General features: G+C 39.2%; 1 protein-coding gene across 1 annotated transcript in view; it reads left to right on the top strand.

Annotated features, from left to right (window-relative positions):
• LOC147034533 (heparan sulfate glucosamine 3-O-sulfotransferase 6-like) overlaps positions 1–25,000 on the top strand; it is a 59,871-nt gene that overhangs the window by 34,417 nt on the left and 454 nt on the right. Inside the window, exon 2 of the mRNA XM_085884938.1 lies at positions 23,096–25,000. This exon is cut by the window's right edge and continues 454 nt beyond it. Within this exon, the coding sequence (XP_085741064.1) occupies positions 23,096–23,714 (619 nt within the window). The 3' untranslated portion in view covers positions 23,715–25,000. The remainder of the gene's footprint in view (positions 1–23,095) is intronic.

The following is a 25,000-nucleotide window of genomic DNA, read 5'->3' as shown; positions in this document are numbered from 1 at the left end:
AATTAAATTCCACGTGGGGAAGTTGTGGCTTGCCAGAATCGAACTTCAAAGGCCGTTCTGTATCAAATAACACTTGTCCCATCAACTCTCTCTGTGTTCGGGACACCGTTATCAGCTCGGGACAACACAACTAACTGAGGTGTTAAGTACCAAGTTTAGCGATTGCACGACAAGATACAAGCATCTGCTACACCACTGTCATAATGTTTGTACAGGAACATGTCAGCCATGAATTTCAGATCGTGTCGTGCCGCAGATGTGCTAAGTGGACTCTGTCGGAATGCTTTCGCATAGAACAGACCTAATGGTCTGTCAAGGTTTATCTGCAAGTACACAAATAATTTTTAAAAAATTTTTAATTCGATATACACAAAATATACGATTTTCACTGAATTTCCAAAATGGCAACCTCTTCTCAAAATGTTGGGACAAGTTTGTGAATAATATTTATGGGTACTTACTATCATTAAGGTGCCTACTGAAGTGCATTCGGCCATCTAAACACAAATAATAAAAATAAAAATGACCGTTTTTACAGCCATTTTTCCCTGCTGTGCAGGGGTTTGGCTTTTTCTTGAGGCAATGTTTTATGGCCGGATGCCCTTCCTGACGCCAACCCTGGTCGCCTCTTACGACACACAGGGATATGGTACACCTATTCTAACCGGGGCATACACCAGGACCAGTACACTGGTACTCATTTCGCCGACCTCGGATGACAGGCTGAGTCAACCCCCTGGTGTTAATTCAGCAGCAAACGGGGCTTGAACTCAGGACCCTGGGATCCCAAGCCGCCACCCTAACCACTAAGCCAACACCAGGCTTTGGCCATCTAAACACAGAGAAATATATTTTTTTAAATATTCAAAAATCAATATTATTTCCAAAAATATGGATTTTTCATGAAATTTCAAAATGGCGCCGCGCAGTCAAAAAAGACGGGAAAATTTTCAAACTTTGGTCGATCACCTACCTTCAGTAGTGGAATCGATAGGCACATAGTGGTTCATTCCAGCAACTACTTTTGCAAAAGTGGTACACCTTAATTGACCGAGTGCGTAATACATGCATAATATGATTAGTTGTACTCCGACCTGAGACAAATGCAGAGACGTCACTGCCACGACATAATTCCTGTCCGTGATTCCTGGAAGAATTATTCTGCTGCACTAATTTCAAAGATGTATTTTCGGATACTGTCATAAGTGCATGGAAAATTGCAATTACCGAGTGGTTTCGCCCTTATTAGAGCATCTTCAGGACAATATAGCAAGCTTCCATAGACTGATGACTGAAAACCTTTTGGTAATATACTCTATAATGTGTGACCCCAAACTGAATGGTGAAACGCCAGTACCGCGTCCCATGCAGTTCTTTCTGCGTGGCACCGGGAACGATTCGTTAGAAAGATACGCGGCACTTATCGCTCCCGGTGCAGTTCAATTTCATGAAGAAATTGTATTCAAGAAATTGTACATCAATTCCATTAATTGAACCATAAATGTCCCAAAATGTACATTATTGCCATCATTATATGGCTGATGGGTAAATCTTGAATTATTTTTTTAGTAGTTTGGACCAAGCAGGTCTCTACTCAATTTTGACTCACTTTGATTCTGGCATGAAATGATACCAGGTTTTACCTCTCCTCGTAACCTTTTTCAAATAATCTTCTTCCTATGGTAGCATTCAATGAACCCTGTTGCAATGGCTGCATGAGTTTCCTTTGAATCAAACATGATGCACATTGGTACTTCCTTTAAATTTCCTTTTTGAATTTCAAGTGAGAATGAATGATTGTTTACACTTCACCACTGGCATCCAGTTCTTCTGCAACTTCATGTATAAACTTCTTCTGCTTCTGCAACTCCTGCAGTGATCTTCTTTATGCCACTTCTGCAATTCCGACACTGATCCCCAAAAATTGGCTTTTCAACAAGAATAATGTTTGTTTGAGTGGAATCAGTTGTTTGCCATTGAGAATGCTCAAGAACGCTCACACACTCCATTTCCAAAGGCATTGCTCCATTTAAATACACAACTACATGACAAACATGCTTAGCGAAACAGTCTGTCCAGTTTCCTCTGAAGTTCAGCTGATTTGATGTATGGCTTCAGACGAAATATTTAAATGATATAGTTCTGTTCCACAGCACATGTGACTCTTTTGGATACCATCTGGGCTTTATTGAGAGTACTTTGAGCAGAGATCACTGCCTGTATCACAGTTTTTTGTGAAATACTCACACAGGCATCACAAGCACTGTGCAGTGGCCGGCAAAAACATTCATCCAACACCAATAATGACACATTTACTGTAGATGATTGACGAATTATGTATAAACAATTTTTCAAAATTAACTTTTTTATTTATAACTGAAGACATTAAATTAAATCAAAATAAAGACCAATTACTGCATTGTAGTCCCAAGAAGGAAGCCAAACATAACAATACACACACATATACATACAAACAAATAGATAAACACACTTACACACACAGATATTATGTACTGGAAAGTACTTCCAAAATCGATTTTATTTGAAGTTATAACCTTAACTTTTAAGCAATTGACTGATTTCCCAACTGCCTGGATCAGCTGGGGACCGTTTTTCATCAAGGTTTCGATCCTTTCAGCCCAGAACCTCTCCAAACAACGAATCCACAACCCTGGTCACAGGTCCACATCAGTGGATTACTCAACATCAATGGACCTACAACCTCAAAGTTGTGTCCAGACAGTCAGTCAAAACAGTAATGCAATATCCTCATTAAAAAAACTTATTTCATGATTACTTTTATTTAAAGTGTTACTACGTTTGAATAACTTTAATCATACATCACTTTATATGATAATATATAAAGCGATAAACACTTTACCTTGTACACATGTCCATTACGCAGCACCTCCGTCAAACAATAGATTGAAACTGTCATTAACAACCGATTTTAACATGCTGCACTGCATATCTTAGCAACCACCAACAAATTATTTTAATGTTTATTTATAATGTATTTTATAAATACTATTTATTGTATTTTTATCTAAATACCTCCATTATTTAATACTATTATATATATATATATATATATATATATATATATATATATATATATATATATATATATATTGTTGCTAATTCGCGCTCGCCGGCGTGCGAACGGCCATGTAACTCGAATCGCGACACGTCGCCCACCGGACGGACAATTCTGTCGTGACCCTCTCGGACCAACACCGGGAGCTAGTCACGGGTGGGCCTTTTGACCTCACCACAATCGTGCCAATCGACCACCCGCATAGGATAGGGTTGTTCGCCAAACTCGACCGACCTAAGTACCCACGCGGATGGTAAACCGGGCGATCGTACCTCGCCGCAGGTCGACTCCGGACACGAGCCGCTTGGGCGGCCCGTTCCGTACTATGGGGATAACCGAGCGGTGTTATCATCGACCTGGACGGTTCAGATTAATTACCGGGATGTTGCACCCACTACAAACCCCTTACGTGATGCAAGATGGAGATTCAAATGGAGAAAAGACAAAGCGAAATGGGCACAGTTCAACAAGCAAGCATTTTATTACGCGACACATGGAAAGCACGTATATACAGCCATACACAAAAAGCAAAGGCAAGAAGAAAACAGTTGACACCGACCTAACGCGTACACACGGCAACACTTACACAGTTTTACTTCACATATGGCGCCAACACACATTTACACAAAAGCAAAAGAAGGAAGCCACCCTCACAGACAAGGAGGCAGACAGGCCCTTCGGCCAAATGTGCGCGGGACCTAGAGGAGCGCCCAGGTCCGCGAGATCGGGGAGGTCTTACCCGCGTCCTCGTGACGCATTGGCGGGCAAGCCGCAAAATGTCCGCGCCGCTGTGCCCCGAGTCCGTGCTCCTGGCGTGCTCGTCGGCACCACGTTTGGGGTGGGGTGGGAACGAGGCCCCCCTTTGCACTATCTCAGTGTGGGGGAAGGGGAAATTGTTGATGCCCTGGGGGAGGGAGTGGCTGGCTGGCTTGGGTCCCACGACGAGACGAGCGATCCCCCACAGCGCAACCTCGTCGCCGACCGCCGTCCTCCTTGCCTCGGACCCGAGCTTCCTTGCCCCGACCCACCGCCTGCGGCTCCACCGCACGCACTCCACCTCTTCGGGCTCAACTCTCAACGACGCTCTCCAACGCTCAACGCTCAATGCTCAATGCTCCAACTCACGCTTAGCTCCACCAGTTCCACACTCTCCTCGCGATTCGCCTTCCGCTCGCACCTTTACAGCTCTCAGGAGGCGCTGATATGCAAATTCGCAGATCAGAACGCGATTGGAGGCGGGGCCACACCGCCCCCCCCCTGGTCAGCCATTGGTCGGACAAAAATGGGCGTGAACCTCCCCTGATCCTAAAATTTGCATAGACGGACAGAGACGGAATTCAACGAAATGCGCCTGGAGGTGGGGCCAAGCTGCCTTGCGCTTGCCCATTGGGTGGAGGAGAAGTGGGCGTGAAGCATTCCTGATCCGCGGATTGACGTGTTCAGCCTCCATGGCCGAACGGCTCCGGGAACACGACGTTTGGTGTTGACTGGTGGTGTTTGGGAATGGCCGTAGAAGCGATGATGTGGGATGAAGTTGTGAAGGTAAAGGCGAAGGTGGTGGTGTTTGTGAATGGTTGTAGAAGCGATGATGTGGTAGCGTAGGTGGTGGAGGTGGCGTCGTTGTAGTGTGGTTGGCACTGTGGTGGGGATGGCGTGGTTGTTGAGATGCTGTTTGTTTGAAATAAAAGATAGAACAGAAAAACGACTAACTGGAGGATCGCAGCCCGAATGGATCACATAAATTCCCTCTATACAACGGGTTTGGGCTAACTACACATGTACCTATGGAGATATCTCACCTGAGGGCCCTTGATGGTGTAATGCGAATTTCCACGGCTGTAACAATATATATATATATATATATATATATATATATATATATATATATATATATATATATATATATATATATATATATATATATATATATATAATATTAATTAAAGAATTTACCTCACAAATAATTAATTCATTGTTATATCAAATGCAATGCAATAGGAACTTCCAACCATCCATTCATTGCGACCCTACTCTCTGCAGAGCGTTGGTGCTGCCTTAGTAGACTCCTTGGCTATTGGACACAATCCTGGACGGGTTGCCACTCCGACACAGTATATCAACAAGCTGGCATTCATTTTGCCGACTTTAGAAGGATGACAGGCAGAGTCAACCCCACCTAGTATTAAATCCACAGCCAAGTGGGGTTTGAACTCAGGATCATAGGATCCCAAACACCAGGCACAATTGGAACTTGTTTACCTGAAAAGCAACCAAACTTAAATGAAAGGTGATGATGGAGTCAAAAGACATTCTCACAAGACCTGATCAAACAATCAGCCAAATAACCTGTTTAACATGATGGAAGAAACCTTCTCAGCGCATTCCACAAAATCATATCATCCTTTACTGAACAAATTCTTGCACATCTAAGTAGCTGAGATGAAAAGACATTGTAACCCATTCTAATTGGTACCTTGCTCCCTGGAAAGGTGCGCAAGACTACAGGGAAACTGAAATCATCAACTTCATGATAAACACGTTCTAAAGCCATCCTGTCTGACTCTAACCAACACATCCAGATATGCAGCAATTTTACAATCATTCCCACTCCTGTTTGTAATCAGGCTATCTTGATAAATCTTGTGAAGCGGCCTCGCAAAAAAATTATAGTTACCCGCACAAATATCATCTATATAACGACATGTATGAGATTTTTTTTTTGCTATTCCTAATTTTTTTCTCCTTCATCAGATTCTGCATGAATGAAAATTCACAGAAAAGAAAAATGTCTGCGAGTAGGGGGTTCCAATTCCCACCCATGGCAATACCCTTAGCCTGTTGAAACATTATCACACAAAAAGACACAAAAGTATTAAATTAAATTAAATTAAATTAAATTAACAGCATCAGAGGTGGGGGAGCATGAACACAGAGAGCGCTGGGGTACCGGTTCTACGAACGCAAATAATTAGTAAGTATTGATGCCAGCTTTTGTTGCAAAACCTCACCACATCACAATAGTCATACCTCGTGAAAACCTGTGGCTTCACCATGGAAAGTTGTGTTGAGAAGTCTGTTTGCATTTAAGATTTCTGTTTCCACTGTTGAGTTCCTTATTTATTGTACTAGACCCGTCACAAACATAAAGGTTTAGAGTTGGGGGAGAAATTTGTCAAGGGAAAATTAGTCTCTCGGAAAATTTAGTCTGTCTCAATAGGGAGCTCTGTTCAAAGCATAGTCGGTCATAATAAGTATTCATCAAGTTTCCAAATATGTAATAATGCTGGCTTCTGTTCCAGCCCAAGGGTAACATGTGAGATGGTTGGGGAATAAAGACCACCTCGAAGACAGGCCCTGACACAGGAAAACCTGCTGCTGCAGGTTCTGTACATTTTAACAACAATCAGATAATATAAATTGACAAAAAAAAAAAATTAGATTACAAAGTTTCTTTGTACACGAATTTTTTTGTTCTACCTTCAGGTGCAAAATTGTGCAATTCATTTTCATTTTCAACTCTGGAGCATCGAAGATATAACTGGCCGTGTGAAAAGCACAGAGATTTCAAGTTTAATCCAACCACCTTCAAGGACTTTCCATGGGCCTTGTTAATTTGATTGCCTTGAAGTCACCTTTCACGCTGCTCAAATGTCTCTTCCTGCCAAGAAACAGCCTCACATTGTGCAGCTGATATTGATCTGGATAGGCTTCTTTTTCTTTTTACCATGGTTAAATGTATGGTATGAAGATCGAAGGCAAAGTGATGCTTACCTTAGTAGGAACAGCTGTGCAATACGGAGAGGGTCAGAGGTGGAGGAGCATGAACACGGAGAGTGTTATAATAAAATTTGCAAAAGTAATTAATAGTGTTGCATCAAAGTTTGAAATGGGTGTTCTCATCACACTGCACCAAAAGGCGAGACTTAAAAAATAAACAGTTCCCATCACCAAATATCTTCTTGACTAAAAATCTCCGAATATCCGCACCGGTAAAAATCTCCGATTGTTCGCTCCATCAGTGATCGCACGAGGTCGCCAAAGTCGAGGCTGCAGAGCTTCCACTCAACAGACATGAAGGTTTAGAGGTGGGGGAGAAATTTGTCAAGGGAAAATTAGTCTCTTTTTTGGAAAAAAAAAACCCCAGGTAGTGTATAAGCATGAACCTCGCTCGAGGGCTGAGGCCTATACTACGTGCTAGAGCCTTCATACAGTCAAATATGGACTCTTGCTTGCTTTACAATGAAGGGAAAACATAGGGAACGCATGGTGATTGTGAATACTGTACAACACTTACCGTATCAGATGGCTTCAGCATACTGCATCAAAGAAATGACGAACAAATTATTTAGTTAGGTTATGATTGTGGGTGGAGTCAAACCAGTTGCCAAGTGAATGTGTGGAAGACACAGCTCGGCTAATTAGATATGCTGGCCTTTGCCTGTGTTATATGTCACATGATAAGTGTTAGCCGATCAGATTATATATAAATGAAAAAGAGGGAAAAGTGGCTTTTAAAGGTTGAGGTGGTGGATGAAAATACCCTTGGGATCATCCCCAGGTCGGACTTGGTCTGTGTGCCAAATGTGGTGCTTGTCGGCCTAGCAGTCCTTGCAAAAAAGCGAACATACAGAGAATCAACATATTTTATTCATTCGATTATGTCGGCTGTATCTCCCCATTCTACCTCCAAAATGACATGCATCTACCTCCAACTTCAGTTGTGGTCATGATTAACAAGACTTCGTGACAATGGACTGAGTTTTTTTTACTTCCTGCATTGATCTCATTGTAAACTAGAACCAGATTTTGAAAGAATACACATCTTTTCTCTGCCTATATCTGCTTTTAAATGTGACTTGTGAAATGCCTGATGACATTGTGCACCAGAAATTGGATTTCATAGCAGTCAAGCTGCCACAAGGATGTAAGGAGTTTTTTTGGAAACAAATGTCGTGCCATTTTGCAAGGTCAGTGTGGGTATAAGATGACCCTGGCATGAGTAATTTTAATGGCAGGATGGAATGGGCAAGACATTACATTTGGCCAGTGGAGGGAATGGAGCTGTCAGTGAAACAAATGAGATGCTCGTTTCATTCTGCATGTTGTCGTTCGGTGGGAAAGCTCAGCCAAAACAGGTTGCTACATCGTGAAATTAGAGCTGGATAAATGAAATGTGCAACCGAAATGAATCGTGGTCATCACGATCTTGAACTCGTTTTCCGAACATTCCTGCTCCAAAATGACAAGGAAGTTTTTTACAGATGTTCAGTCGAAGAGTATTGCACCATTTTGCAATGTGTTTCAATGCAGTGTGTTGTGCATGCACATGCATGTTGTACATTTGCGAACTGACTTGACACTTCAATTTGCCTGTCATAACAAGATTACTGTTAGCAGAAAGAGTGCTTGGACTAGAACATTATCAATTTAGGCCTAACCCATTCCTTCTGTTGGAATTATAGCAGCTAAAACTTATAAATACTATTAAAATGACATAAGATTATTTTGTACAACTTCACAAGTATCTCATATGCTTCACAGGGCAGTGGTTTGACTGAGAACATGCACTGATTGCATCCACTTATACAGTATTTGTACCCTCTATACGTTTGCCATGTGAATCAAACTGATAGCTCGCAGGGAAATTTGAATAAATAACTGCAAGCAGGGATCATAATCGACATGTTTTGTCAAGTTTGGGAGTGTCCTCAGTAAACTGCCTTACCTGGCAAACTATTCCACCAAACTTCTCCCGAGATAAATATGTTATCATCATATTATATTATATTATATTATATTATATTATATTATATTATATTATATTATATTATATTATCTCTCTCTGTCTCTCTCTCTCTCTCTCTCTCTCTCTCTCTCTCTCTCTCTCTCTCTCTCTCTCTCTCTCTCTCTCTCTCTCTCTCTCTCTCTCTCTCTCTCTACAAGAGAAAAGACAAAGGTATACTAAAAGTGAAATTTGAAAACACAGGAATGGATAAGCTTAGTCCTGAAAAAATAATTAGATAAAACGATATTAAGGACAAATTACTAGAGAAAATAAAACTTTGGGAACATCCTAGAATTGTGGATACACTTAAACCAGCAATTTGAAATAAAATTTTCAATTATAAAGATAGATTAGGACTCAGTTACTGTAGAACAATTAATTTATAGTCCGTGCAAGATGAGATTAATTATTGCAGCAAAGACAGTAAAGTATGAAGCCACTGGCAAAAAAAATGTGACTGTGGCAATTGAGCTTGTATCTTCTTCTTCTGCTTCTTCTTCATCTTCTCTTCCTCTTCCCTTTATAAGGTGTGAGTTTCAATGGCACAAAGCTTCTGCCCTGCCTTGACCACAGTACTCCTCCACTTTCCTCTGTCCTCAGCCAACTCTTTCCACTCTCCAACCACCCCTACCTTACAGATATCCCTCCTCACACAATCCTCCCATCTCAACCGTGGTCTACCTCTTTTCCTCCTACCTTGTCCCTAAGCCTATTAAATCTCTTTGCCATTCTCTCTTTCCCCATCCGAACCAAGTGTACAGCCCATCTCAGCCGGCATTGCACCAATCTCCCCATCAAGCTCATCTGCACAGCAATCTCCTCCCTCAGTTCATCCATCCTTCTTCTTTCCCACAATCCTCCTCCCCAAGTTATTCTCACAAACTTGTAGCCTCTGTTGTTGTCTCTCTGGTAGTGCCACCGTTTCCACACCGTAAAGGTAGGCCGGAATTACACACGACATCAGAACTTTCCCTTTCAATTTACTTGATATCTTGCTATATGCCTTGTGTTGGCTTAATGGTTAGGGTGGTGAGATTGGGATCCGAAGATCCTGAGTTCAAATCCCACTCGCTTTTGAATTAATACCAGGTCAGGTTGACTGCCTGTCATCCTTCTGAGGTCGGCAAAATGAGTGCTAGCATACTGGTATACTGTGTCGGAGTGGCGACCCGTCCAGGATTGTGCCCAATAGCCAAGGAGACTGCTTAGGCAGCACCAACGCTCTGCACAGAGTATGGTCCTGATGGATGGATATCTTGCTGTCTGACATTACTCCCTCCACACAAATGATTTAGTATAACTAGTATAACTCTTTCTGAGTGTTCAGATTCTTGCTGTAGTTTATAAACATAAAAATATTATCATAACAAATCAATGTGATTCTAATTGTGATATTTGTGATATTTTGTGATATTTTGTGTGATATTTTGATATTTTGCAAGGAACACATTTTGGATATTTGACAAGTCAAAACCTATATTTATTAACTCTATGGTATTCAAAGAATACTTACCCCCGTGCAGTCTTGAGAAGGACTTGCTTGGTGCGAGCAGGGGCACCGAGAGGGTGGGGGGGTGGCAGGTAGGGTATCTACCCTGGGACCTGGACCTAATAGGGACCCATAATTATTCCTTCAATTTTTTTTCTTTCATATAATTGTTTGTGATGATAAAACACAAGGGACAGCTTTATTTTGGGTCGCATTCGAAGCCACTCATGGTGATTTCCCCGGCAGGCCATTGACATGGGCAGTGACCTCCTCCCTCATAAAATAAACTACTGTGGGAACAATTTACATAATCACAATCGCAGTAATGACGTAATTATGCAAATTAATGCAGGAGTGTTGGCCACACACCATCCGGATGAAAGTGTGTTAAACGAGTCTGCATATTCTGAGATGGATGTGTGCAAATTATGCTTTGAAAATTTTCGATGTATGCTCAATATTCGCGAAATCAAATGGTTATGTAACATGTGGTGAAGCTTCGATTTGCTTCGTTGATCGGTTTTCGTTGTACGCTTTTAACAAAATGCAGACACATATGTACGTACGTGACCGATTGCTTAACCTCATTTTAACTTCACGTGCGCAGGCTAACAAGTTGAACCACATTAATACTTGAAGGAAAGCAAAAAGTTTATCCACATTAGTTTTTTCAACACTGTATCCAAAGTGTTTATAAAGTACATTCCAGTCTATCCTACATCTGTACATTGGACATATAAACCAAAAGTTACAACATACACATTTGAAAAAATAGATATTTTCAAAAATAAGAAAAAAAAACGTTTCAACAGATTATAGGAATTCTGATGAGATCTGATCTTTGTAAACCTGTTCTTACATAAGTACGAATCTAATTGATTTCAAAATAAAACTAAAGACGAAGTTGTACAGGATAAAAAAATGATAGCATTTTCAGATTCATGGAAGACCGATAAGCACTGAATAATCAACATGCTTTTAACGATTGCAAGAAAGAGATATATCCAGAATAAAAAGGTGTTCAGAAAGAGAACATTTGTGTTTCTATAGTGTCCTTTTTCGATCCGGAAATCTCAGTAAATAATGGAATGTGTTTCTGTTTGCAATATTCAAGGAACCAAATTTTTTTTTTTTTGAGCTGTATTTTTTTTGAGCTGAATAAATATACACAGGACTATATTTTTGAGCCGATTTATTATATTTGTCAGTATATGTGTATCTGTGTACAGTACATATGTATTACGTGCTCAGTATTGCTTTAATTCTTTGTTTTTGAGCTTGACATTGTTGTATAATTAGGAGACGAAGCCATTCTGGCTGGTACCCCATTGATTTCTTCAGATTATTGTAAAAAAATTTACCCCCCTTTTTGCACTATTATTTGCTTAACAAAAATTATTCTCTCTTCAATCGCTTTGTTTTTTTGTAGTTTAGCATTATTCCTTTCGGGCTAACCCATTCCTTATCATTCCATCTGTTGGAATTGTGACAGCTAAAACTTGTAAATACAAGTAAAATGACATAAGGTTCTATTGCACAACCTCAGATGTATTTCATAAGCTTCACATGACAGTGGTTTGACTGAGAACATGCACTGATTGCGTCCCCTTCTATTCGTTCCCTCTCTACCGTGCAAATCAGTGATATTTCTATACAAACTGAAATCAAACTGAATTTTTTTTTCTGTCCGATCAATGTGAAACTTTCAATACGAGGGACTCTCCATGGATTTTTTATATTGACAACTCTGATGTCATAGGTCACGTCGAATGGCAGCCATATTGGATTAAATGAAAAATTTTGGACATCTCTGAAACTGCTCAATGAAAAAAATTGAAACTTGGCATATGTCATCAACTCCCCATGGGCAATAAAGTTTAATAACAATGACTGTCATCGGTGAAGTGGTATGCCAGCCATAATTGGTTGAATCTAAATCCTTATCCAAAAAATATGAAACTTCACATATCTGATCGACGATCCAATTATATTGAAGCATTAAACTTGTGATGTCATCACTCACGTGCTCTGGCAGCCATATTGGACATTTTTGAAAACCTTTAGGAAGCCGTTTCTCACGAAAACCTTTAAAAACCTACTTCTCTCAAATCGCCTAACTGATCGATGCGAAACTTTAAGTATGTCATTGATTAAACATGGGGATAAAGTTTGCCAACTAGAATGTCATCGGTCACTGGTGTGGAAGCCATATTGGATTGAAAGAATATCTTTAAGCAGTTATTTCTCTGAAACTGCTGAAGAAATCGATGCAAAAGTTTACGAATATGATCCTCTATCTTTGTGGCATATAGTTTGATAACAATAACATCATCGGTGAAGTGGTGTGGCAGCCATATTGGATAGAAAAAACAAACCTTATCCAATCAATGCGAAACTTCATATATGGGATTGTGACAACCCAGTTTGAGTTGGGTTGTAAACTTATTACCTCACAGGTCACTTTGTCGGGCAGCCATATTAGTTTGGAAAAAAATCCTAGAAAAATCTTCTTCTCCAAAACTGCTTAATCGATTGATATGAAACTTTATACATATGATTGACGACCCATGCTAAATAAAGTCATGGGTCATGTGTCCGATCAAATTGGGGCAGCGTGGGCCTCGGCATAACTGCTCGCAGTTATAAATCGCACATTTAGTTGAGTTTATTATCATATTTGTCATAAGGTGATATGTAGTTTATTTCAAGAACTCAGCATCACCTAATATGTTCCATCAGATGTTAAGACTGGTAACCTCTGGTTTGCTTTGACAGACTGGACTTTTCATCCACACCAAAGACTTATATTAAGCTGAGTGATTGTACAAACAATATATTTAACTTATTATTTCACTGTTGGATAATTGCTGCTGTGCATTGCTGCCAAAGTTTCTTGCATACAAAGATTTTTCTTGAAATAGTACATTTAAAATAAGGACATTCCATTGACTTTGTGTATTAAAAAATTGAAATAACTTTCCTCATATATTTAGCTGACTCATATATTTAATGGTAAACCGAATTTAAGTAAAACCACAAAAAAATGAGAAAGAATAAAAATTGTGTGTGTGTGTGTGTGTGTGTGTGTGTGTGTGTGTGTGTGTGTGTGTGTGTGTGTGTGTGTGTGTGTGTGTGTGTGTGTGTGTGTGTGTGTGTGTGTGTGTGTGTCATTGGGTGTTTCGAAAATAAGGACAAGGATGAACTAATTAGAGTTTGGTGAAGATCCGGATCCGGCAACTTGAATTTTTTGCATTATTCTTCACCATTGAGAAATGGGGCCAAAAATAATACATAGCATGATATTTCAAAAATGTATTGGGTCCGATATTTTCTACTGGATCAGGCATTGCGTAGAGGATGTATGCACTCTACCACATACTCTACTTTATCGTAGAGATACCATTGTGGCCTGTTGCAAGATCCAGTGTGGTTCCTATGAAGTTCTGGAAGAAAAAGGCAAACCACAAACACCAAACTGACAACCACAAAGATTTACCATTAAATATAGTTCTTTAAAAGTGTAAAATTAGCCTCATTAAATTTTAAAACAAATCAAGCCACAAAGATCACAAAATGTTGGTCTTTGTGCTCACAGATAGAACCAATATGGGGGAATTTCAAACAAAAGGTTCGATTTGACGTTAGATATTTTTATTTTTATAGGTATCTACCTATAATGAAAGCAAATCACACAAAAAGGTGAAACAATGTGATCTCACGTTAAAAAAAAAAATAGAAATTTAAATCTTGCAAATAGATAACAGAACGGCCTGTCCCAGCCAGCCCGAAAAAGTCCGGAAACAAAATTGTGGTTTAAGACCCCGGGCACCCCGTCATCTTGGTAAGGCTTTTATGATGAGCACCCCATTAATAATTATCTTCAAAAGGTGTGTTTTAATTAATCAAAATACACAGTTTTCATTCATGCTTAGTTCCCGTAGTAAGCATACAAAGTTTCAGGCCACTATATTTCATGGTTTTGTAGTTATGGAGGAGACATACATACATACATACATACATACATACATTCATTCATTCATTCATTCATTCATTCATTCTCTCTCTCTCTCTCTCTCTCTCTCTCTCTCTCTCTCTCTCTCTCTCTCTCTCTCTCTCTCTCTCTCTCTCTCTCTCTCTCTCTCTCTCTCTCTCTCTCTCTCTCTCTCTCCCTCTCTCTCTCTCTCTCTCTCTATATCTCTGACACACTGATATATACTGGCATTTATGATTATCGATAACCTATTTAGGACTTTCTTGAAAACTCTGAATATCAGAATCTTCCAAATCTACTGCACCACCATTCTCAACAAACACTCAACAAACACCCCCAATAAATTAAAATAACCCCTCTCAGTCATTTACAAACTCATGCTGAGTATAAGGGGTATTATTAAATGTTTTCAGATCTTGTTTCAAATCAAGCTGAAAGAGCAAAGTCTTGGTGGACTACATGACAGATTATCACTGGAAATATCTATTGGCAGTATTGAAAGGTGGCATCACATTTGTTTTTAGTTGTACGTTCATACCTCAAACATGGAAAGTATACAGCCACTGGCTGGGAGCAAAGCTTTATTACAAAGGGAAAGATGAGTGGTTTGGTGGGTCACAGAGAAGGCCAAAGTATGGACACTTGTAAGAAATGTGGACAGCAGCAACAGTCACCACAAACGAGTATGCAGCAGAAACTAGTGGGCCTCAAAAAATTTCAGCTTCATTACTCCAGGTCTATTGAATTTCTACTGAAAGTTTCTCCCACCTTCAATCAGCTAGTTTATAAGGACCACTCTTCAATAGGATTACAGGTGTATCTGCAGCATTCTCGGGCCAAGAATCATGCTGGTCAGTTTGCCATTGCATTTGAGGCAATTGTCAGGCATGAATTTCGAATTTTGTAAGGGTATCAGCACATGATAACCTTCTCTTTTCCATAAACATTGTGGGATTCTATCATCCAAGAGTGAGAGCAGGCAGATTGAGCATATGCCTATCTCAAACTGAATACAATGTGAGGGCTAGTTAACAAACTGAATCATAAAGCCATCCTGCACTAACTCAATCAAAGGCTTGTGGAAAACTTAAAAAACATATTCAAAGAGGAGGGATATTAAAATTCATACACAGGATTTGAAGATGTGTTCTCTGCATTACATGGCAAAAAATTCCGACTGTAACATTATTTGATGGCATATTTCCATTGGATTGGTGAGGAAGAGGTGAGTATGGGATGTACAAGGAGAAGGTTTGGATTCAAGCGTCATTAGAGTAGTTTTATAACTGTCTCGGGTTGCTAATACCGTAAACTGAATTTCTTCTCAACTCTCTTCAGGAAATTGCATATCAATTTAAATTTTAAACACGATGAGCAAACGGAATGTTTTAATGACTGTGAGTGAAGATCTGTCCTGAGAGCACAATTTCAATTAAAATGAAAGAGGAAGGTCAAAATTTTAATTTTACATTGTATGATTTGTCATCGAGCTTTAACTGATGGAAATAATTTACTCTGACGCAAGAAAGTTTGGTTTTAAAACCTTTTTTCTTTCGTGCAAAGTTTGAAACTCATGGAAGAGCTTAACACAAAAGGGTGAAAGATCAATGCAGCAACCATGGACCAGAGTGGAACAGGCAGACAAAGAAGCCAACGAAGCCAGTACTTTGGAGCATTCCTCCAAGGAAGGAATACAAAGTTCAATACAAAAGCTATTCTCATGGAAAAGCAAGGTGACAGATGAGGAGGAGGATAATATACTGACAGTGGGGTAGTGCCAAACCACGTGAATAAAACAAGCTGAATGAACAGGAAAAGAAGTAACCAAGTTAATTGGGATGCGTGGACAGGACAATTGACATGTGGACTGGCAGAAATACTGACAACACAGAGTAAGCATGTGCAGACAAACCTACAGGTGTACTGGGAGATGATACAATGTGAAAAGATAATCTCCTCAGTAAGAATGTCGCACAGAATGAGACAGATGTGGCTCAACATCTTAAAGGAAAGAAAGAAAAGAATCACCATCTGATTCAGAGAGGCAATTTCACAGACAGAGAAGAGATGACACAAATGATTGGAGGGGATCAGTAATTGGAGATTTGGGTAGGGAATAGGGATACACTGCTTATCGATTATAAATATGTTTGTTGGATCTCAATTTCCAGGAAAGTATCTCACTATTTGTTCTTGAAAAGTTGAATGGCGTTAATCATTCAAAACAATGTGGTTGAGTGATTGAGTGTATATGTGTGTGTGTATGTATGTGTGTGTGTGTGTGTGTGTGTGTATATGTATGTATGTATGTATATGTATATATATATATATATATATATATATATATATATATATATATATATATATATATATATATATATATATATATATATATATATATAATTTCTGTGAGTTTTTTTTACTTTGATTTTCATTGAATTCAATCAATACTCCTGGGTCAATTGCCCCAAAATTTGCTCTACCACATTGCATGCATTAGGTGAATGTCACAATAAAAATATTACAATTCTTATTGGTATCATTATCGGAAGAAATAATGGTGCTGTGGCCGATCAGTGGGGAGAAGGGCAGAGTTTGGTTTATGAGTTGGCCCTTCTTCATCTCATTTGAAGGTGAATTATTTGTCAGGAATCGAACCTATTGCATTTAATTAATCATATTCTATATGCAGAAAGGAAATGAATATACAATGGTGGCACAGTCTCCAAGGGACTACACTAAGTGTCATCACACAATCCTATTGGACCTCAAAGACAGGAAATGATACCTTTTGGTCCATAATTGCCGTGTTGCACTCACAGGTTAATTATTGCCACAGCTGTTAACATCAATCTTCTTGATGTCTTTCTAAAGTCTAAATAAACTGTTCTTGATTGTGTGACCCAAACTTGTAGTACATAATGTAATAACAGAGAGACAATTGGTTAATAGGATGTGGATAGAGGATATTGCGAAATGTACGATTGGTCACACGGACTCCTCCTTTCTCAAAGTTTCCTTGTCCGTCCTTGTAAAATACGATTTCAAATATGCACATACATTTTGCAAGCCTAAAATATTTGCTACCAGAAAAATGTAACGGTGTTTGAGCATTCTGCACTTGAACGTTTGACAACTGAAATTTGGGCTCCTTGGCTGTGAAAAGGTTGTTTGTGGCTGATATTTATGTTCAAACAAACATGAGCACAGATGTTTGCTCTTCATGATACAATTATATAATGTATCAGAACCTTTTAGTAAAAAACAATCGTTGGATGATGAAAATCCTACACTTGCGGCTTGTAGCAAGTATGTTTTCCCATCATAATCAATCTTTTTGAAATGTCTGCCTCTGTAACGAATCAGTTCTGGTCACAGAACTAGTGTTGGTTAATTCCTGCAAAAGATATGGGAGCATTGAATCAGAACTAGTGTCAAAATTCAGCTTGGATATTTGTTACGTTGTTGCTATCCTTGAGCTGCTATCATACAAAGAGGATACTGTTTATATTTCTGGAGCATGGGCTGGGCATTAGCTTTGTCCTTTTTTTCCCATCAGTTGCTATAAGCACCTTCATTTGAAGTCTCAGCACGTCGTGTGCAGGTGTTTAAGTATTCATGAGGTGGCTGCAGGTTGCATGACACCGTCTTGTACGTCCCAACATCAGGCTCATGACAACCCGCAAATCAAAGGAAGCGCAAAAAGTCTATAAATAATTAATGCATGTGAGGCGCATTCATGTAGCTTTCATGCGTAAACGTTTTGAGACTGCTATAATTGCAGGAAAGCAAGACTGTGGTGCCTGCTTCTGTTCCATCTAAAATGTTAGAGTGAATGCTTGTGCCCATGGGACCTCGCCTGACCTCGTAGCAAAGAACATGCAACATCATGACCCATCTTGTCTGCCCGTGACCTCGTCTGGCATGCGGCAGGTGCAGAAAAGAAGGAAATTTGTGGTGCTCTGGTTTTTGGGTCGATCACTCTTCATAATTCCTTTGATCATGGATTTAATTCCATGTGATGTTTTCAATGTTGGTAGTCACTGCAGGATTGCACCAGTTTGTATGCCACTGACTCAAGATATGGCTGTGATGATACTCATACAACAAAGGCCAATTCCACTTTTGTGCTTCTTGGTTTCCTGCTTCCTGTTGCATTTTCATGTTGTACCTGAATCAGCAGATGACCTCAATTGCCTCACTGTATGTAGCTCATGTCTGATCACCTTAACACTTCAACAGTCGGTGGCTGGTGAGACAAAGAATATCGAGGTAGTATTTGTGGAGAGGTGTGGGAGGAGGAAGGTTCTTGTTTACTTTCAAGCAATGGTGTTAAAACATATTAAAATAAATCTTCAGTTGTGCAGACTTGAGCATTGCAAAGACAGGGTGTTGGGTTGGAATTAACCCTCCAGTACAATATGGGAGTCATTGTGGTTGACTTGGAGAATCAGATTCACGAGTTGATTCATGAAGACGATCTTGGTGGCTTGCTGGCCGTCTTTACCTGTAATATATTTGTCTTGATTAATAGACCACAGGAAATCGCCAACATCATCCATATGTTCATGATAATTGCTTGAATATCTTGTATAATATACAATATGTAATCTTAATTTTTTTTTTACTTTTACTTAGTTTTTATTTCTGTGTAAATTGTATCAACAATAACTAGCATCCGTTGAAGGCAAAGTCTTCGATATCCCCCGCCATAGTAAATGAGGATTAACAAACTTATATTCCCTAAGCGTGTGCAATATGTATGTAAAGATTCCCCTTGATCTGACCAGCCGTTCTGGAGAGGAAGATGTTTGGAGGTTTTAGGATAAATTCAATATGGCCACCAAACCATGTGACCTATCAATTAGAAATTAACAAACTTCTGAAAGGATGTGTTAGGGAAAGTGTATGTGAAATTTTGCCTCAATCTGTCCAGCCATTCTGGAGAAGAAGATTTTTAAAATTTACTAATTTTCAATCCACGATGGCTGACGAACCATGTGACCTATGACATCATAAATTTACATTCTGCCTCCAATCCTCCAGTGGAATACGTGTGTGAAGTTTCGTGTTAATCGGATGAGGTGTGTTTTTCTATCCAAGATGGCCGCCAAACCATGTGACTTGTGATGTCATAATTTTTCCTATGTATGCAGACATGATGTAAGATGATAGTTGCAAATTTTCGCTTCGTTAGGTTATGTGATTCCAGAGAAAACATTATTTAATATTTTTCTTGAATCCAACATGGCTGCCAAACCGTGTGACCTATCAATTAGAAAATATCAAAAGGCACCAGTTCACCAGTTGCTTGATATGTGTACCAAATTTCGTAAATATATCTTGAGGGGATTTGTAGTTAAGCTCCGGAAATGAAATGTGAAGGACGGACGGACCCCATTTGTATATCCCCCGCCAACTTCGTTGGTTGGCGGGGGATAATAACGAACATATAATCCCTGCCCTGACCCAAGTACATATGGGATTGGTGGAATGCAAGCTAATTCTCAAGCAGTACAGCAGCCAGGTATCCAACAAGGCCTTGACCACCAATAAAAATTTGGTCCAATGGACCAATGGGCCCACTAGTAATTCTAAAGGGTGGTGCTAAAGGGCAATTCGACAGAGCTCTAAATGGTTCTAAATAGTTATTTATATGGGTTTCATTTGTTTCTAGGATTTGCCCATTTCATATTAAAAATACCAAACTGAACTGCTTCCTTCGGACACCAGAGCGATTTTTATGCAAATCTCGGTGCTTCGATCAACTAAATGTGACACATGGATTTTTATTTGCTCATCCCTCATCTATCTATTGCTGTTTTTTTCTCGTCTTCATGACCAATTGAACACAGACATTTTTCTCCCTCTTTTTCTCAAGCAAAGGAATAACCAACTGCATACATTTTATGCCTCTGCTGACAAAGTCGACAGTGTCTTTATGTTTTTGGGTTGTTCGTCCATCCATATGTGCGTATGTACGCACGTTCGTACGTCCGTGCTAATTTTTTGTTTTCTCTGAAACCGCTTATACTAATGACATGAAATTTTCACCATTGGTGCGACTACTCATGTGGAATGTTTGGATGATAATTATGACATCATAGATCACATGCTCTGGCAGCCATGCTGGAAAAAAATGAAAAACTTCATACCTCTGTATCTCCGAACCCTCTACATGGAAGAAATTGAAACTTGACACATGTCAAGTACTCACCATGGAAAACAAGTGTGATTTTTTTTTTGATAATGTCATCGGTGCCATAATTATGACGTCACAATTACATACGTCAAACGTTTTATCCGATCAGTATGAAAATTTAAGGGTTATCTCGGACTAAATTGTATGGGGGGGGTGGGGAGAATCAATGATGTCATTAGTCATATTTTTTTAACATAAAAACCTTCAAAAATCTTCTTCTCTGCAATGGCTGAACAGATCGAGGCAAAACTTTATAGGTGTGATTGCCTATCCCTGAGGAAGAAAAAAAATTCCCCACCTATGATGTAATAGGTCACATGGTTTGGCAGCTATGACTTTTTGAAGAATAAAACATTTAAAATCCTCTTCACAATGGTTTGACCGATCGAGGGGAAATTTCACCCACATGTTCCTCAAGCCTTGGCGATACCAAGGTGTTCACAAATAATTAATAGGCAGCATTGGATTGAATGAAAATCTTTCAAAAAAATATATTTCTCTTGAACCACTTCATCAATCGATGTGAAACATCATGGTTATGGTCCAGTAGTCATGGGAAATATATGTTTGAAATTTCAACCTGATCAGACACATGGTCTCGTAGCCAGAATTATTTAATATACTGAATCTGGGTTCAGGGATTTACATCAAACTTGGTAGAAGTATGTATAATGATGTAATAATGTGGGCGGAGGCATATCTGGTGACGTCACGATGTCTGAGTGCCTTCGAGTTACTCATGCCACAAATACGTGCTTTATGTGCTCGCTTTGTTTACATGAGTAAAAATACAATCAAAGGAAAATCACGACTCGCAGAACAAAGTGTAAGCATGTATCACAATGGAATTGTGATGATGCAAGAGAATAAAAAAGGCGTTCAAACAAAGGGTCAATAAATAACTCATCTGCACTATAATAACTGATGCAATGGATTAATGAAGTCTGAGAGTGGCTTCTAAACTGCCAGCACCTTTGTGGCTTCTATCTTATTAATGCCCATCTGTTAAAACCGCTACACATTGTGTCTATTAGTGCAGTTTCTTTCAGGTTTACTCCTAACTATGCAGACAGCCAGATTTGCCGACATGAGGGCTAGAATCTTTAAAAAGTCTTATTTTTAATTTGGTAAAAAAAAAAATTGTCGGAAAAAGAAATGCAAAAATGCCTAATCTTTTGGTTTGTTTGATTTTTATGCCAAGCCATAAAGGTACCGATTTATATACCAACCGATATGATGTATTAACGACTGCTGTACGCAGCAGGTAGTTCGCTCTCCGATGTTGCTAATTAACAAGATCGCACCGTTCATGATGTCCTTTGCAACATCTCAAAAATACGTTCGTAGCACCAATTTAGTCAACAATTAATTAACCATTGCTCTTGAGAAATTTGAAGTTATTTCTGATTAAATGTTACAATGCAGCACTATGCTTTAAGTTGTCAATGGAAATAGGGGGTTCACATGCTATGGTGGTGTGAGCAGACTTACCTGCAGATCCTGAAATTCTTTAAAAATGCTCTTGGGTAAGGGAAGTTATGTGAACCTAATCTCTGCCTCCTGCCAAAATCTGTCAGCTGGAGACAAATTGCTTTTGATGAGGTATTATGAACCATATCAAAATAAAGCAATGCTGGAATTGAAGCAAAATAAAGGTTCATGATGGCTTTTTTTCTAAAGAAATGAGAATAACACCATCCAGGTAGATTTCTTCTTTCTACAACCATTTTCTGTCACTTACCACGAGGTTTTGTGGCTGACTGCCTTGCACCTCCCTGTACACTTGTAATGTGATCGTGCAGAATGCAGAAATTGGTCACTGAAACTGCGTATACAAAAATTGCTCATGCTTCATCAGCACTGCCCGTATCGGTCATGCTGGCTTTCTGTAGTCTGCTTGGGCCACCTTGTAGTTTTGCACAGCTGTAACAAAGGATTGCTTCAAGTTACTTCCCAAATTGTGAAGCTGCTGTGATATGGAAAAGGCATATTGTTTGTTAAGCTTAAATAATATAAATTAGAATAATTTTAAGTCATTTAGTTATAATTAACTGATACAATATTTCATTCATGACATAATCCAAAGCCTGAGTGTGACGCATTCTTGATTTTATTTTCAACTCTTGAATTCGTGGAATTCTTTTAAACCACTTTTGCACTTTATACTTCCAAAAAGCATTTGGAATTTTTTGCCTTTCAGCAATAAACGTCATATTTCAATTCAGAGTTGGCCTGAGATTATAAGGAAATGGGTTTGTTTGAGCATTATGGAACTTTCAATTGTTGATCTCCAATTTCACATCAACTCAGCAACAATCCAATGTAAATCTGACCTTCTTTGCTCCTACCTTTCAATGATGCATTGTCAAAATTTGAAGCGTTTTTTTTTTTTTTAAACCACCAAGCCTTGTTTCATTTGCATATAAATTTACTAAATCTGCTTGATTTGCATAGAAATCTGAACTTCCTGTATTTGTAATGTCAAATCAACTGCAATGGTTTCTGAGTTGTTTCTGTTCATATTTTAACAGGAACCTCATGCCAAGAACTTTGGAAGGACAGCTCACTATGGAGAAGACACCAAGCTATTTTGTGACACCAGAAGTTCCTGCGCGAATCCACGCCATGTCTGCACACACAAAGCTCATTGTAGTGGTCCGTGACCCCGTAACACGTGCAATATCTGACTACACTCAGACACTCTCTAAGGCACCGCGCTTACCTGCATTTGAGGACCTAGCTTTTCGAAATCACTCCATAGGCCTCGTTGATTCTGGCTGGAGTGCTGTGCGAATTGGTCTCTATGCTAAGCACTTGGAACACTGGCTTCGCCACTTCCCACAGCAGCAGCTACTTTTTGTTAGTGGTGAGCGGTTGGTAACAGATCCTGCGAGAGAGCTTGCTCGTGTTCAGGACTTTCTTGGCCTAAAACGCATCATCTCAGACAAACACTTCTACTTCAACCAGACAAAGGGCTTTCCTTGTCTCAAGAAGCCAGAAGGGAGCAGCTTACCACACTGCCTTGGAAAGAGCAAGGGTCGTCGTCATCCAGCTATCAATGCTCGCTACATCCAACAGCTGAGAGAATTCTATAAGCCTTTTAATCTCAAGTTCTACCAGATGACAGGTCAAGATTTTGGATGGGAATGAAACCTTGTATGGAGTAATGAGCATTTTGGAGTGCAGTGGAACATTTATGAGCATAGAGTAAATTTTTTGAAGAACCAGGGAACAGGGTTGAAGCACTTGCGCTGATTACATTGCTTATTGCTTTGTTATCAGCAATATTAGGTAATATGCAACTGACCTGATCAAGAATTTGGCTTTCAGAAAGCCTTTTCCCCCTTTTTGTTGTAGCCAATGTCTTGGCAAAATTATAGACTGAAGATTTACTTTCAACAGTCTTTACGTGCAGGTAAACAATAATGGTTGTTTGGGGTATCTCTGCTGAAAACTAAATACCAATTCGAACAGACAAGCAGATAATATTTGCAGGTAATTATTTTTTTCCAATATGTCACCGACCAAGTTGAGATCTTCGATACTGTATTAAATCCTTAAATTAGATATTATAATATCTATATTCTTTGTATTTATATTATGTTATAATGCTAAAAACACAATTACAGAAACCCCTGGAAGGTTGATTCGAATTTTCAGGATAAATTCATCATTTTTGTCGAAAACCTGCTTTCGACGCATGTTGCTATCTTGCAAGAAGTGTTGACATTGTGGACCTGAGGCCTAAATTTGCACAAGTCTTGGATGTTAATATGGCCTCGAACATTCTACTTCACACAGTCTCCCCCAGCAACGAATAATAACAAGGGTAAACTATGGTGATGGAATTTACATCATTATTATGGTGGTATCTTGACAAAGAATCCTATGATTTCATTGTACGTGCAAAACGGGCCAATGACATTGCATCACATTACAAGATATTAATGAGGCAAATGTGGCTCTAATTTCCATTGTTTAGAAATGTGCTTTTTACCTTACAAAATCTATCTGAGATCTCATGGCATTCTTTTATTTCATTTCTGTTGGATTCCATGAGAAGTCCCACAGATGTTTGTAATGGCAATGTGCTTGGATGGCATTGAAAAGGCTCTTGGTTATAAATAGGAGATACTATGTACATATTGGGAGTTTTTTTTTTAATGATTTTGCTGTCAAGTACGAAGAAAATGAAAATACAACTTTGAAACTATCATTTGCTTCGCCTTTTTAGTTTGAAACCATATTCATTGCTGTGTGGTAATATAATTCCAATTTTATTGGATGATCTCATGGTTGATATTGTCCATCATGCACACTAGGACATGAACCATTGTGACCTCATACATGTCAACTCAATCTTGTGCAGAAGGCAGGCCAGGCTTTGGGTTGTTAGATGTTCAAGAGTGGCATGAAAAGGCATAACTTTGGAGTAA

The sequence above is a fragment of the Eptatretus burgeri genome, chromosome 1 (genome assembly GCF_056783735.1).
Source record: "Eptatretus burgeri isolate ZD-2024b chromosome 1, Ebu_testis_v1, whole genome shotgun sequence".
Taxonomy (NCBI): domain Eukaryota; kingdom Metazoa; phylum Chordata; class Myxini; order Myxiniformes; family Myxinidae; genus Eptatretus; species Eptatretus burgeri.
This window is presented reverse-complemented; position numbering and strand designations above follow the sequence as displayed.